Raw genomic sequence first — 16,151 nt, forward strand, 5'->3', positions numbered from 1 at the left:
AAGTGGGTGTAACCGTTGGGATCTGACAAAAATGCCAAATGCACCCCTCAGGGCTGTGGCAGTCATGCGCCAATCTGCTGCAGCCTCAGCCAAGAGACAAGGGACTGTTGCTTTATGTGAAGTGATTACATAATCTGTATTTGATAGTCTCATACACAGATATACTCAGTATGTAAAAACTGTATGGATGCTGCTGGTTTTTGAACGGTGAAGCACAGGAAGTAGCTCGTCTGGTTGCAAAAACAACTCCATTAGAATGGAATGGAGTGAAAATGAGCTTCTCACTTGATTCATGACGTCAATAAGCATTTTCCTGAGGAGTTAATGGACTAAATCACTATTTTCAGGTCTTCTTCAATAGAACATGATGTCAACGATTGTAGATTATGATCCCATTTAGAGGAAAATAAACAATACAGTGCGGCACAAATGAGTGAACACCAGAGTGAATGACAGCTGGTGGCATCTGGTAACTGGTAATTGACTTTAAAATGGGAGTATATTTTTGCCTCATCCATTTTTTTTTATTATTTATAGCAGTGGACGTTCCGGTGCATATTTACACAATCCCAAATAGAGCGAACAGTAAAATCCCACATGTTTAAATGGTTTTCAAAATGACTTTATTCTAATATGTTTGAGTTAAAATAGAATTATTTTAAATAATAGCCATTAAACAGCGAAAAAAAGACAAACACACTCACAGTAAACACGGATGGGGAGAATTATCACAGTGATGATAATCAGAAAGGCACACTTTAAAAAAAAGGTGCAACTTTCTACTTAAGATTGACAGTAGTATTTTCTGTTGCTGACATTTAAAAAAAAACAAAATGATTTTCTGTCTCAAGAATTCAGACACACAGTAGTCATTGTCATGCAGAGACCTGTTGTGGAAAACAAGCCTCTCAGAAACCTATAACAGAGAAACAATCACGGTGGTTATGGCAAACAGCAGCTATTGTCATGCAGCAGACGTTAGAAGATACAGCTTTTCCTCTAAGAAAAAACTCACCTCACAAAAACAGGTCTGTCATTTCTATGTATAATATATACTATAACTGAATAAAAAATAATCCAGATTTTGCAATTTGAGCAGTGCTTCTCAGATGTTCTGAAAATGGATCCATACATTTATTGTTACTTGTTTAAAATGACCATATATGAAATAACGTTACTGAATACAGTCACTCTGTCTGTCACAGTCTGAACAGTTACCTGTGAGCCTGGTTCATTTATCCGAGTTAACAGTGACATTATTTCTTAATTACTAACGGCCACAATACATTGAACAGTTGAAATTCAAGTCACAAGATTTGTTTTTCCTTACTTTGTTAAGATTTAGATATCAGTCAGTATGCTGCTACAGCCACAGCCAGTTTCCTTTAGCTTTACGTCCCTTTTTTTTTTTAATCTTTCGACTATAATCCAGGCTGTGTCCACGTTTTCAAGCCAAATTTTCCATAACTGTTACATTTGAAAGCACAACACAGTTGGAAGACTGAAGCACGTACGAAAAGTAAAAGTTCTGCTGAGATAACCAGTAGATGTGCAGTGTAACTTAAACATGCCACTCTGTGATATCCAGATAGAAATAAAAATCAGCAGTACACTAATAAAAGCTTCATTTTAATGTGCTATGTGGTCGGAATGCAGACTTCTAACAAAAAAAAACCAAGACATTGTGCAGCAATTAAATAAAACTATGGTGATGCAATAACTGAAGCAGGATTTAGGGGTGTATTTTGCTTCACACTAACCTACTACAGCTGAAACCTCTGCTTACGGCTTCTGCTGCCGCGGAAGCAGACGCGAGTTTAAATCTAAGCTACCAGGAGTAGGTTATTTATGAATACATGTGATGGATACTCTGTAGTCCATTAGTGGACTGTTTTGATGACCACACAGCACTGGGAGTGGGATCACGGTTCAGTCTAACTAACAGAGCACGGGTCATCCTTGCAGAGTTTGACGTCCCCTTGCAGTAGCAGGATCATGACAGCCTTGGTCAGATAGCTGGAGGTGCCTTTCTTTCCCACTGGAGGCGTGTTGTAGAAAGCCTCGATCTTAACCTGGGACACAGACAACTGAGGCCAAGATGAAGAAGCGTCAGTAAATATCATGTCTCCATAAGAATTTGTGCTAATTATGAACTATTACACAAGTTTAAACTTGAATTGTGGTCTGTCAGCATACAGTAGAAATCCATGTTTGCGTAGACTCACACTGAATGATGCATAAAACAAAAATTTATTTGTCTTGACTTTGTTAAACTATTCCATGTATGTTTTCTGTCTATTGTATATGAGTTCATAGGAAGAAAAAACACATGCTATGTATTGTCACGGTTGCCTTGAACCACCAAAAACAAAATAGTTCATCTTGAGTCCAAGTGAATGTTCAGAATATTTCAACAGTACCTAACACATAATGTATTATGTGTGTATTCCATATAATGAAGTTCTATTACACATTAATAGAATAGAACAGATAAAAAAAGAAATGTGATGATATACTAAGTTAACATGAGAGGCTTGAGGGAAAACATGTACCTGGTCCTCTTTCACAGTGCTGTGATCCCTCTGGAAATCAATGAATGCATCCTTCACTAAAGCGTCCAGATCCACTTTGTCGCTGAACTCCAGCTCCGGGTTTCTCTCGAGCACCAAGGACACCACCATCAGCAACTGCCCAAATGGCAGAGACACAGCAGGTTTTCAAAAACTCGAATAAACGAAATATCAATATACTTTTTAAAAGGGTCTAAACCTCACGTCATAAAGATTAATGCAAAAATATTAATTAATGCGTCCGTTTTTACCTCGACAATGATTTGCCTGTACTCAGGCAGGACAATCTTCTTCAGCGTTTCCTCCACCAGCAGGGAGAAGTTCATCTCATACATGGTCATGTCAGACAGCGTGGGTTGCTACAGAGAAACAGGGAAATAAAAAAAAAAAAGTGGTTGGTGCATTTGAACTAATGTTTTTATTCTTTACTCCCTCAGAACGTTCCCATTAGAGGTGATTAAGTACTGCACTGAAGTGAAGTGGAGTCAGGTACCTGCGGGAGGTAAGTCCCAGCCACCAGAATACCGTTGGGAGTCCTCTCCAGCATCTGCCACACACGATCATAAAAGCCCAGAGGGGTCCTGTTTAGAGAGCCATCGATCTGACGCCTGTTCAGCCAAGACCTTAGGTGAAACAAGGGTGAAAGTGTTGAAGCAATTATTTGAGATGGGAACGATAAAGGTGATGGCTATTGTGCCCGAGGAAATTGTGTTTGATTAGATGAGATAAGATAAAAAACTTTAATAATTCCCATGGGGAAATTGCATTGTGGCAGCAGAAGACCAAACGACACGGACGTAGACGAGGCAGCACTGAAGATAAAATAATAGAATCTAAAACAGGTTATACGAGTAAAAGCACTGAGGTAAAGACGGGGGTGTCTTCAAAGAAGGTTTGCGAGATAAAAGGGATGAGAAAACATTCTTGGTCGGGAGAACATGAGCACCTGCTGTTGTGCTGCGGCTGCAGAACGTCTAGCAGGAGCTGTTTGATGTCACTGGGGGAGAGTTGGTAGATGTCCTGGGGTGGCATGTCTCCTGCCCGGATCTTTAGCTCATGTTTCATTGCCTGGACAATCCATCTGGAGACACACACACACACACTCACACTTACTTCCATTCCATCACTAACATGTTAATACTGATGATGGAATTGATTAGATTTTTTTGGGGGGTCATAAATGAGACATGTTTTAAATGCTACATCTAACCTCAACACACCTTCCAACATGGTGTTCTGGACTTTGCTGCATTTTAAAATTAAAAACCAAACTGAGATGCAGGATTTCATTGACATGGACACAGATATCTGCAGGGGTCCAGCTTGTTTCACTAAAAAAGAGCCTACACCCAAACTGCCCCGAAAACCTGACTTTTCCCTACCCAACTCTGATCTTGAGCATGCCGCTGAACAGCTCTGGGGTGTTGGAGATAATCCATCCAATATGAATGACCAGCTCCTGCTGAAGGACAGCCTCCCGCTCTCCGCCGTGAGGGGAGCACCTGCTGTAGATGATGCCTTGAATCACCCCGGGTGACAGAGGGTTGGAGATCACCTCCTCCTCATGGCCAAATATGCCAAGGGTCACCTGGTAATATTAGATATTAGCACAGGCGCACACACACCGGGGGGGGGAAGAGCATAAAGAAAGAACCCACATATAGTTAGAGAGCAGTGTTCCATCGTGTATATGCATACATTTCCATGTGCAAACAGTGCTTCCTCCAAGGTAAATATCTTTGTTCTGTTTTTAAAAAACTGGCCTCCTTTCCCAGTGACACATAAAAGTGAGCGGGGGGGGAATTCAAGATTACTCTTTTGTGTTTTGGTCCATCTCATGAAAATTACACTTCAGCAGTCGGCGGCTGATGAGAGGACACACTTTTATTCCAGAACCTGATGGAATCCAGCACTTTAGACTTGCCATTCATCTTTACATCTAACTTGAAGCGTTAGAGCAAAAGGAAGCCTGGATCTAAACATAAGGTTTGGAGATGACCAGCTTTGAATGTGGGATTTCCGTATTAAAGACAAATTTCATCCAAACTTGAGTCAGAAATGAGTGAAATTGGGAGACATTGTATTTCTTCTAGTCAGGCTGTTATTGTAAGCAGAGGTATAGAGCAGTCTCCAATTTTAAATCAGGCTTTCCAATCATGTTGAAAGGATCATTCCCTCTGGTAGGCAATCTATATGCAGATTCACACCTTGAGCTACTTCAACATAATGAAATGCCCAAAACTGTTCCGGAGGATAAAAACGAGGCAAGATAACTGACACTCGTGAGAGGAGGCTAATCTCTGAATAACACTTGACAGGATATGATGCGCCCAAACTCATCCAGCGCCAATTTTGAGGAGGGGGGGAGTGGCATCAGACAAAGTCCAAAGTCCAGCATCACAATAAATCAATCGGCTCATGGAGTTTGTCTAGACACACGGACACAGTGCATATTAGGATTCTACTGTGGTCATGCTGCTAGCTTCACTTCAACTAGAGCTCAGTTACACAAACACAAAAACACACACATATACACTGGAGGTGATCTATGATCAGCATTATGAGCATGCAGTAATTCCCATAGGATGACAGCATGAGGAGTAGCTCATTGTGTATATATATATATATATATATATATATATATATAGATAGATAGATAGATAGATGTCCAATTGCCTTTTTTAAAAAACTTAGTGAACATTAAAATTATTATCCTGACATGCCATTTCCCCCAAACATAACACAAATGTATTATAGATTTTACAAAAAGGGGCAGTTGCCACCCCCTGCTGTCTCCGTGTTGACTTACCTGCTTGCCATGCACTAAAACACTAGTAATACTGGGGGCAAGGCTGTCCACTAGCTTAGTTAACAGACTGGCAGCAAGACGGACAACAGACCTAGTGGGTGAAAAGACACAAGAACAGTTTTTTGACATTATGGCAGAAAACGACTAACAGCTCCGACTTTGACATTTGTCGTTGATGAGAGTGAGGAGCCAATTCCTCAAATTTACTGCTGCATTAATAGAGTCACTGGATAACACTGGAATGAAAGAGACTTTCAATTTATATTCACTTTAATTGAGGAATATTTAAAAATATATATAAAAAAATGGTAATTAAATGATTAAAAAAAAAGTATTTATCTGCTAGATGCTTTGCCTTTTTATTATACTGCAAATTAACAAAATCATCCAAAACACTCTGAAAAGGGAAAACAAAATCTATTAAATGGATGATTTTTTTCATAATTCCCATTTTAATGAATGAATTCCATTTTGCTCTTCAACAGCCAAATGAAAGCTTTGACTTTGCACCAAAACATTTTAATGTTCACTAATTTTGGTAATTCATTATCCACACGAGTCGCTTTCAAACGGCCTCCTCGTGCCTGCACTAATCCTATGAGGGAGAAGCAGCACACATTAACAGTGGTTACCTTCATGTGGAAGCCCACAGCAAGGGGTCAACCATAGACACACACACAGAGTGGAAGCCATCCTCACAGAAGCAGTGATCAAATAAAGGTGATTTCAGTAATGGGGTCATGAATATAATCAACAGCAAAACAACTTCCTCTTATATTATCCTGAGAAAAACACTTATTTGTGTGTGCGTGTGTGTGTGGTTATTCAGTGCTTAAGCCTGTGGAAATACCGGGGCACATCTTGAGCATTAAGGAATGAAACGGCAACAAAAGCTTTAATGTTTAGAAGGCATGATGTGGTGTCAATCCTCTGATGCTTTGTTGGGGAACCTATTTCAAGCTTCACTTCCTGCCTCATGTTAGGTAAATGAGAAAGTAAATTGAACGGAGTATTGATACCATTTCCCGACAAGCTGGAAATTCCCCTGCAGGGCCCCTCCCCCCCATCCCCCCTCTACGGCATACTACATTTTCTTTAATGCAAAAAGATCCTATTAATTAGTCAAACAACATACAGTAGATGTTTTCATGTTGACCAATCTGATTCAACCTATGGACACACAGAGAACACTGACGACACAGGGGGGAACAAACGCTCACATACAAAGTTGGAACAGCCTTTTACACGATTAGGGGCCATTCTTTGTGAGTCAGGCTGGCAACATACCACAGACAAAAGGGAAACATGGCAGCTCTGTGCTCAAACATCGAAGGAGAAATTTTTTTTTTTCTCTTCACTGGAACACTGGGGACATTGGATATTTAATTTCATGTCCACCATGTTGTATGGGAATCTTTTTTACAGTATAGCCTATAATGAACAAACCACATGCCTGTTTCTTCTACACAATTGTAAAAGGGGTAACGGTTGAACGGTTTAAAGCAACACTAAGCAACTTATATACTTATATTTTTCAATAAAAATCAATCTGGTCTACATGTGAGATCAATCAAAGAGTATACCATCAAAAACATGTCGCTTTATATATGATAATGGGATTCAAATGTTAAGTGTTGTGGGGAGGCTTGTGGAGTGCAGGCATAATGGACCGCCATTATGAGTGGAGGAGGGAAAGGAAGGAATAATGAGAAATGTGTGGTCTATTTCAGTCATTCCAAGAAAAAAGGGTCAGGGATGGGATTTATTTGGTCTGTGGTCTGTTTGGACCTGATCTTGAAACTTTGATTGGTGGCTTCACTAAAATAACAGCTTTAAATAAAATAAACTTCGATTGATATCATTGACTTATGATTGGGAGAATGCTGCCTTCTTCATTCCCAGTCTGCAACATCAGATTCAACAGTAATATCAGCACATCAAGAAAAACCGACATAGTGTTGCTTTAAGTCCACCATTTTCAGTTCACTTCCATACAGTTACGCTGCTTCTAATATACATTTAACAATGTTTGTTTGTTTTGTTATTACAGACTTTGGTGGTAAACGTTTCCATCTAAGCACATGATGGGTCAGATGTGGGGGACCTGTAAATATGAATGGAATACTATCCAAGAGCCGAACCCTTTTTTGTCTGGGAGTACACAGCCAGCCTCTGAGCATGAGGCCCTAGCCTGTTTGATGGTTAATGGAGAGGGAGAGAGAGCGTGAGAGGGGGAGAGAGCGATAGCAGACACCGATGACAAGCTCCTTTGGTGCTTTACTAGCTTGGTCTCACTGACTTGGACAAACCCATGACTGTGTAAGAGTTCAGCCAATCTATGATGCTCGACTCTTTGGATTAACCAGACGGTGGTGGATTTAGCCCTATAGCTAACTGAGAGCCTTAAAGCTTAGCTCAGCAAGATGCTAAGATACTAATCTTCTTCTAAAAAGCAAAATATAAGACTAGCATTGGCTAAATTAAAAGATTAGCCTGAACAAGTATAGCCCAGTTATCTTGTAATAATAAGTTTATATATACTGTACTATACTAGTATAGTTTTTTTGCTACTTACAGGCCTCAGTTTTGATTTCACATAAGTGAATAAATACACAAGAAAAGTGGATTCTTTTTTGGTCAAACTCTGGTTAAGAGAAAAATCTAATTAGGATTGGTTGAACCTTAAACAGCTCTAATGGCAGCCAACCATCTAAATAGGAGAATTCATGCAGAGTCCACAGTTCACTATTGCCTGAACGTTACCTGTTTCCCATGCACCAGAATGGATGTGATGTGAGGAGCTATAGAGCTGGCACACTTCTTGATAATGGCAGCAGCGTGGCGCACTGCCAGCCTATAGTTTAGCCACATTAAACAAGAGTTATTTTTAAAAAAAAAAAAAGGGTTCACAAGAGAAAAGATATTGTGAGGAATGTGGGAAAAACAGGCATTAATAATTCACTACGTTAAATAATATTTTGTAAGGTGGGCCCAAACTAAAAATATATGAAGCAAAACATCTATTGCAATTTCCTGTTAATTTAGAAGTTAAATCTAAAATATTCAAAAGAGCGATGACTAATAACAAATTTCCCCTTTAGAGTTTATCTTTTTAGATCTACACTACATGTATTTATGTATGTGTGTGTGTGTATGTGTAAATTTGTGAGATTATCAGACCAAAGTTTTCTGCTGCCAGCTCTTCTGTAGATTCTCTCCAGTTCATCCGTCAGGTTCTCTGGAATCACAAACATGGTTAGATGCACATTTTGTCTGCACTACCGAGCTACACTACACAGTCAAATCCCTGACTTAATTCTTGAAAGAATAACCCATACTTAATAAAGAAATATTGGGGTTGTTAATTACAAAGCTGCTACCCTGTGGCACTTCTGACTTGAATTTATTTGCATTTAATTAAGAAATTCCCTTAATTTAATAAAGTCTCAGTGAGTGCACACATTTTTTAGTTGTACTGTATATGTACTCACCATCTTTAGAAATGAAATCAGGCCCCTCTCTCCTGAGAAGGATGCTTGCGAGCTGAGCCTGACTGGCCAAACAGTTACAGTCCTGCACAGTGACACATACAATCAAACGTCACAAAATACACAAAGACGTGCATTTTGAGCATAATTACATATCGACGTAACCAAAAACAAACTAACAAGCCACAGTGATGATGATTCTTATTCTTATTATTATAGCATTTGGTCTGATAACAATACTGGTACTAATGTTGAACACTTAGATAAATCAATAACAAACTCATTTGACAGGAAAACCAAGACCAAGAAGAAGTCAGCCATGACACGCATCAGTGAGCGTATAGGAGATGATGAGTGCGTTCAGTTCATCTTTGCCACAAATAACAAGACAGAACTTTCACAAGGAGAGTTAAAAGGAAACCTGAGTTTGTGTTCATTATTTTAAATATTTTATTGAGACAAAGGAATGTTTTGTAGAATTCATTTTCATGTTTAAATAGTTAAAAAAAAAAAATGAACAGAAGAAGAATCTGACTGTTTCTAAAAAAAAAATAACACACTTTTCAGTCTTGTTAATGCTGAATTCAACTAATCACCTGGAATATTACCTCTAAATAAAGGAAATGTGGCCAATAAAAACACAACAGTCATCCTGTAAATGTTACTATATACATTCTCCCTCTTTAATTTACTCTACTGACCCTGCGATTGACTGCGACCTGTCCATATGGGACCCTCGTGTGGAGGATAAAGCGCCAGACGATGAATGAATGAACGAACGACTCACCTTGAACTTCTGCATGATCTCATTGGTGGGCTTGTGCAGCCACTCCTCCACGCTGATCTCTGGCTGCTGCTCCAGGTCAGAGGCATTGGGCGTACTTGTTTGCCTCTTCACCTTGGAGTGTTTAGGCAGCTCCAGCTCTTCAAAGCTCTTAAACTCTGAGATCCTATGCACACACATGGACACATCACTCTACATGTAGAGCACGCAGCATACAGTAGCTCCATTATGCAGTAGCTGCTCTTCCCATTTGAAATGGAAAACCAGAATATTTATTTTTTTAGACATTTTGTTATTTTAAGCTAAACTGATATTTGGTCCTCGATAAAATGAAATTAAGTTTCCATGTCGGACCTCTGGCAAATTAAATATGAAAGCTGAAGAAATCTCTTACTCTGCCTCATTAACGCGCAGGAAGTCCAACTGCTCCACGACTGCTCCAGCTATCAGCGTCTAAAAGGTTTAAGAGAAAAATACACATTGTTGTGACCTTAGTGATGGACTGCAATAGAATGTATGAGATATTTAATACAGTAATACACACATGGATATGTTTTGATGTGAGTATTTAAAAGCACGGCCGTGTAGGAGTAAAGAGCACAGTTCCGTGTAACTTGCCCCTGTGGTCTACACGTGAGATTAGCCATTCCACCTGAAGTCAAATCCGCAACAAGAATAAGAAGCATAAGGAAGGGGAGCAATGCTGCTCCCCATAACAATGACATGATGATGAGGAGAAGGCGAAGTGTTTCCAAGCAGTGGGAGTAAGCTGTGAAGTGAATGGCAAATAGGCAAATTGAAAGAACATCTTTAAAAAAAGGGAAAGCGTATGTGGAAGTCTCTGCTGAACACCACAGACGCTCTGTGAGAGAAGTTAGGGTTGGAAAACCTGTCATGAGTTTTGACAAAGCAGACGCCTGAAATGGAATGGAAATGTATTTATTTCTAATGTGGGGGAAAAAAAAGGGGGAACAAAGAAATGGATAATCTCTCAGTTCTTAGTTTACATGTTCGAAAAGGAGTGGGAAGAAGTACGACTTAGTTATTTATTCCCACCCCTTCTCCCGAAGACATTCGTAAATATTTAATCATCATTGACTGTTGCTAAATGTCCTACTTAAACCAACACGGTCGGCCATGAAAACTGACTGTTAACTGTTGGTTTATTGTCAATTCATTAACACTGCTGTGTATCACAGTGAGGTAATGGTAATGATACACAATAACCTTCTTGTATTTTATTTTGGGATAACTGATATGATACATGGTGGTATATAGATATATACCTAATTATCATTATTATCATTCCTCTTCTATATTAAATGTCAGTTGTCTACAGTATCTGGGGCTATTGAGCTAAGTATTTTTATCTCTCCCCATGTTGCCATAGCAACAAATGACTCAGTAAGTGGAAGTAATTATGCTAAATCTTTCTGCCAGTTGGACTAAATGTGAAATGCACCATGTCACTTCTAGCTAGAAGTTGGAGGTTTCAACACAGCACAGACTGATACAGTATCTGCCATCAACTTCTTATTAGTTAAAAAAGAAAAGACAAACAGTTGTTAATGTATAGCAGAAATGTTAAAGTTATCCCTGGGTTTTTACCCCCCCCCCCAACACAAGCTTCATTTAACAGTCTCTTTATCAAAAACAAAGGCAAAGCAGAAAGAGATTGCCTTAAAAATGGAATCTGACAGAGCAGGTTCAAAACAAAGAGAGCCACTTTCACCGGTGCTGAAATAAGGAGGGACTTTTCTTTCTTTTTTTACCAAGGGAAAATATGAAGCTCTGAAAAACAATTTGTTGGAACATTTGTAATATCAGGCCAATGTTTATTTCAGAGACAGCTGTAATATCCGCTGTCACTGAGCCAACACCAGAGAGCAGGTGGCATATTTTCCCGACAGCCACTTCACCGTGAGCAAACATTAAAAACAGTTGAAACAATAGGAAAACTGATCCACTTGAATAGATTTGAATGATCTCAAGCCACAGATCCTCCCAGTCAAATGTATGACTGACCAATAAATGCATGTCAAGTGTTAATAAAATACTGGTTCTTCATATGAACTACTATAGCTGAAAGGTGATCGACATAAACCACATAAACTGAAACCACTGGTGCACTGAGATAATGTAATATTGTAATATGAAGTATAATATAAGAATGTTTTAGAATGCTTTTAAAGTAGGAATGCCATTAATCAATATATTCATATTGATTTACAAAACAAAATGAAATAGATTTATAAAATCCATTATACCGGTGGAAGTGAATGGATACTCATATGAAAATGAGCCAATAGTGATCAACTTAGTGAACTCACCTAAATTATTGTTATTGCACTGAGGAATGCTATTAATCTTATGTAAAAACCACTAAGAATAAAATCTGTTGTCTCAGGGTTGTTGTAAAGGGTTTTCTTCGGATTTGTAAACAATTTTAGAGATTGCTTTGTTGTCATCATTTTAATAATGTTATATAGAGTGTCATGCTGTCATTTTTGGAAACCTTTATAAGGATTACAGAGTGGTCACATGTCAAATAATCATTTAAGGACACTTGCGTCCCTAATATGAAAACTGCTTCAGAATGACAAGATTAAATTCATCGATACAAATAAGGTTCATTTCATCAACTGAATACACAAACCTGAAGTCTGTCGACGTGGACTTTCACCCCACCGATGTTGCCTTTCTTGAAAGACGCCAGCATGTCCAAGATTGGGTTGAAGCGGCTCCCCCTGGGGACAGAGATGTTGAAATATTTTATGTTATATTGTTTTATCCTCCAAATGAGGGTCACATGGTGCCAATCCCAGCTGACATAGGGCGACAGTCCATCACAGGGCTAACGCATAGAGACAAACAACCATCCACACAACAGCCAATTTAGAGTGTCCAATTTGCCTAATCCCAAAATCTGCAGGTTTTTCGGACTGTGGGAGGAAACCGGAGAATCCGGAGAAAACCCACGCACACACGGGGGAGAACAAACTCAAGATTACTGTGTGTTTTTCATTTGTCTTTCATTTTTGTTGTTAACTTTTATACTCGTACACCTGACACTGGCAACACATAATAACAGCTTGAACCTATAAATGTAACAGCACACATCAACCAAAGCCTCACTGCTTTGTTCAGTCTGCTGTCACCATCTGTACAGGTCATCATCTCGATCAATAGAAAACTAATGACTATCGAATTTCTTCCGTAAGGGGCCACCGACTCATTCGAGATGCTGCGGTGTGGCTGCGTGGTTACTTGGATATTGGTCCATGCTGCTGTCCACCAGCCAAGCTACAGGGATACAAATGAGGGACTATCTCCTAATCAGCAAACACATACAGTCTCGCCGTCCTGCTATAAAAATAAGTAGTGCACACTGAAGAGAACAGAGTGAAAGTGAGAGGAATATTGGATTAAAAGAATGAACTAAATTGCACCGTGACTGTTGGGACATTTTAGCGAGCTTTAGCCAGTTTCAGACAGAAAAAGAGATTAAGGATGATATATGGAGAGATAGAAGACGGCATAATGTTGTACAAAGCGATCGTAGGACAGGCAAACAGAAAAACTGCTGATAAACAGCTCTTAGGGAATGTGTTTATTACTTGATGTTATCCTCGCGGATGAGAACCAGGAAGAGAGGACGTCCCTGCATTTTCCAGCACTGTTTGATGAACTGCAGGGCATTCTGCAAACACACACACACACACACACACACACACACACACACACACACACACACACACACACACACACACACACAGGAACCAAACAAGTGCGATTAGTAAAGTGCAGTGTCCTCACTCGGCAAGCCAAGATCAACTTAAGTTTCTGATCTAAAAGAAATGGAAATACAAAATGAACGTCTACAGTATGATAAGGAAATGCAGCTGGAAAATGAGGGCAGGATTAAAATATCAGAATTTGTTCTTGACTGAATTTGAAAACATTCAACTTTAAAACACTTTTGAAATAATATTATAGTTCTGTATACACTGAAATGCACAAACTCCCCACTCCCCACTTGACTCACACTAGTTTGCATACTGAGTGCACAGATGTACAGAGGACACCATAGCGACAGCTCTCCACACAACACTAACCCATGTTGAACATTAGTGATGCAAGGCTGCTCTTCATAGACTTCAGCGCTGCCTTTAATACAATCGTCCCCGGCAAACTGGTCACTTTATTACGGGACTTTTTTCTCCATCTGTTACTGGATCAGACTTTTATCTCCGATTGCTCTCTGGAGCTCCGGGGGCTGTCAGTGTGGTGCAAAGAGAACAACCCCATCCTGAACATGGAGTTGACTATTGACTTCCTGATCCTGATCAATAGAGACTCTATGAAGAGGGTCTCGGGCTTCAGGTTCCTGGATGTGCACTTGGATAAAAATCTATTGTGAAATGCAATTAGTACGGTGCCGGTAAAACGGGGATAACAGCACCTCCATTTACTTATCTATCGTTGCAGTAAGATCAGGAGATACAGATTAGGTCCTGTATAAATTGGCTGACTGTACGGCTTCAGTATGGCTTGATGTTTTGGGAACACATAGAGTACTGTACAAATGCCAGCTTTAGTGTTTTTATGTCTGTCAATGTCTGTGATCATTGGCATTTGGATTGGAGTACTGTGACTGAAAGTTGGTCTTATATATTAGACCATTATTATAAATAAACCTGGTGTTTCACAGCAGATATTTGTCCACATGAAATAGTTGAACAAACAATGGTTTTAGGGTTCCACTCCACAGGTTTAAGAGAGCCAGGGTCGTGCCAGTGTTCAAGGGTAAGGGAAGTTCACAATAAATACTGTTTTTTGTTGTTTTATTTCTAATTTTGAAACTGCATGTTCAAATAGAGTGACTGAGAGATTAATACACTGAGCACGACATTCAAAATGTTTAGCAGAAATGCCATGGAACACGTTTGTGCAAGTCTGAAAGCTGAGAAGTTGTCAAAGTCAACATGTGGTTATTACGGTAATTTCACTCGCAAGCCCACAAATCAGTGTCGTTGCCACCAGAGAGGAGAGAGTTGGGAAAACACCTGTACACAGTCTCAATTTGCCCTGTTTTTGGACACTGAGACAAAAACTCAAACAAATGTTATTTTAAATGTGTTATACTGATCAAATTTAAAATTGAACAAGCACCATTTGGTGTTTGTGTACAACTACAATGTTTTTTCATCATTTTGAATTGTTAATAGACTATTTGAACATGCAGTAAATTGTAAATAACTGCCAGATACTAACAGGACATTTTGTGGCCCTTTTATGGTAAAAATAAGCGAAAAAGAAAAGTCCAGATGGACATTTTGAGGCTTAGGTGTTACAGGGTGAAAAAAGGATGGACTTGACTTACCATGATGTCATCAATCAGCAGCAGAACATCTTGGGACAAGTAAAAGTCACTTAGATCAAACACTATTGGGTAGCACACCACTGTTTTTCCAAGGATGCGATAAATCTGTAAGGAGGGACACACATGTGCGCACACACACACACAAAAATACATTAGAAGACAAATGGCTCACAAGTAGCCACATATACATTATTCTGGGCAGCGTATAAAACAAGTCATCAATCCTGAGATAAAAAAGGACACACAGAAGCTACACAGCCACTCCAGATAACACACACACACACACACATATATACTGTACGCACATCCATTCAAATCCTCCGCTCTCACGTACAGACTGTCACAGGGGCTGCAACGGACATAGAAGAAACAGACACACTGATGATGGTAATGTCCTCTGGCAGGCTGCCATCTTCCACATAAATGTTCCATTATAATATTGTCTTAGCGATGCACTGGGTGCCATGATTCATTTGTTTGGCAACGCCTTTGTGTGAGAAAAGCTGCTTTGGCTCAACTTATTTGTTCATGCTGCGACCTTCATTTGGGAATAACTGCAAATAACATCTGCCACAAAGTACTAGGTCACACACACACACACACACACACACACACACTTTACTATATGAACACACTCCCACAGCTACATACGATGCAGACACTGCACTTAGTCTTGGACCAAAATCCATTCAGCATTCAATGCCGCATTACTGTACGTGTGAGGAGGAGGGAAGTTCCTCATGTTGAATATATTCTGTCTTTGTGTGGGTTTTTTTTCGAGCTGCGGATAACTTTTTACTTCTGAGAGTGCTGGGGATATAAATGCAGATGAATTATGTGGGAGGTATGTTCATAAGGTCACCCATGACCTGTGCAGCAGGGCATCGTGCACTGGTTCGTACAGTATGCGTATGCATGCCAGTATGCGTATGCATGCCAGTATGCGCGTGTGTGTAGGTATGAGTGTGCATATTTAAATACCTTGCAGGTCCCAATGCAGCCCACTGGCCTATCTGGTCGCCCACTCAACTCCAGCTTTTTATTGGCGCCGAGGAAACGGTACGCCTACAGGAAGATACACACACACACACACACACAAACACATAAACACCTTACT

General features: G+C 39.7%; 1 protein-coding gene across 3 annotated transcripts in view; it reads right to left on the reverse strand.

The window, feature by feature from the left end:
- Positions 1–606: 606 nt before the first annotated feature.
- phkb (phosphorylase kinase, beta) overlaps positions 607–16,151 on the reverse strand; it is a 72,748-nt gene continuing 57,203 nt past the window's right edge. For 2 of the 3 annotated variants that reach the window (XM_058628934.1, XM_058628936.1), the window contains 15 exons: positions 16,016–16,099; positions 15,035–15,139; positions 13,269–13,351; positions 12,308–12,398; positions 10,046–10,104; positions 9,655–9,817; positions 8,871–8,952; positions 8,560–8,617; positions 5,380–5,470; positions 3,953–4,158; positions 3,517–3,651; positions 3,064–3,193; positions 2,822–2,929; positions 2,553–2,687; positions 607–2,087 (listed from right to left, as the gene is read on the reverse strand). In XM_058628934.1, coding sequence (XP_058484917.1) covers positions 1,935–2,087; positions 2,553–2,687; positions 2,822–2,929; positions 3,064–3,193; positions 3,517–3,651; positions 3,953–4,158; positions 5,380–5,470; positions 8,560–8,617; positions 8,871–8,952; positions 9,655–9,817; positions 10,046–10,104; positions 12,308–12,398; positions 13,269–13,351; positions 15,035–15,139; positions 16,016–16,099 — 1,683 coding nt within the window. In that variant the 3' untranslated portion in view covers positions 607–1,934. Of the gene's footprint in view, positions 2,088–2,552; positions 2,688–2,821; positions 2,930–3,063; positions 3,194–3,516; positions 3,652–3,952; positions 4,159–5,379; positions 5,471–8,142; positions 8,234–8,559; positions 8,618–8,870; positions 8,953–9,654; positions 9,818–10,045; positions 10,105–12,307; positions 12,399–13,268; positions 13,352–15,034; positions 15,140–16,015; positions 16,100–16,151 lie in introns of all 3 variants that reach the window. The other variant, XM_058628935.1, reaches the window with a different exon arrangement.

The sequence above is a fragment of the Solea solea genome, chromosome 5 (genome assembly GCF_958295425.1).
Source record: "Solea solea chromosome 5, fSolSol10.1, whole genome shotgun sequence".
NCBI lineage: Eukaryota > Metazoa > Chordata > Actinopteri > Pleuronectiformes > Soleidae > Solea > Solea solea.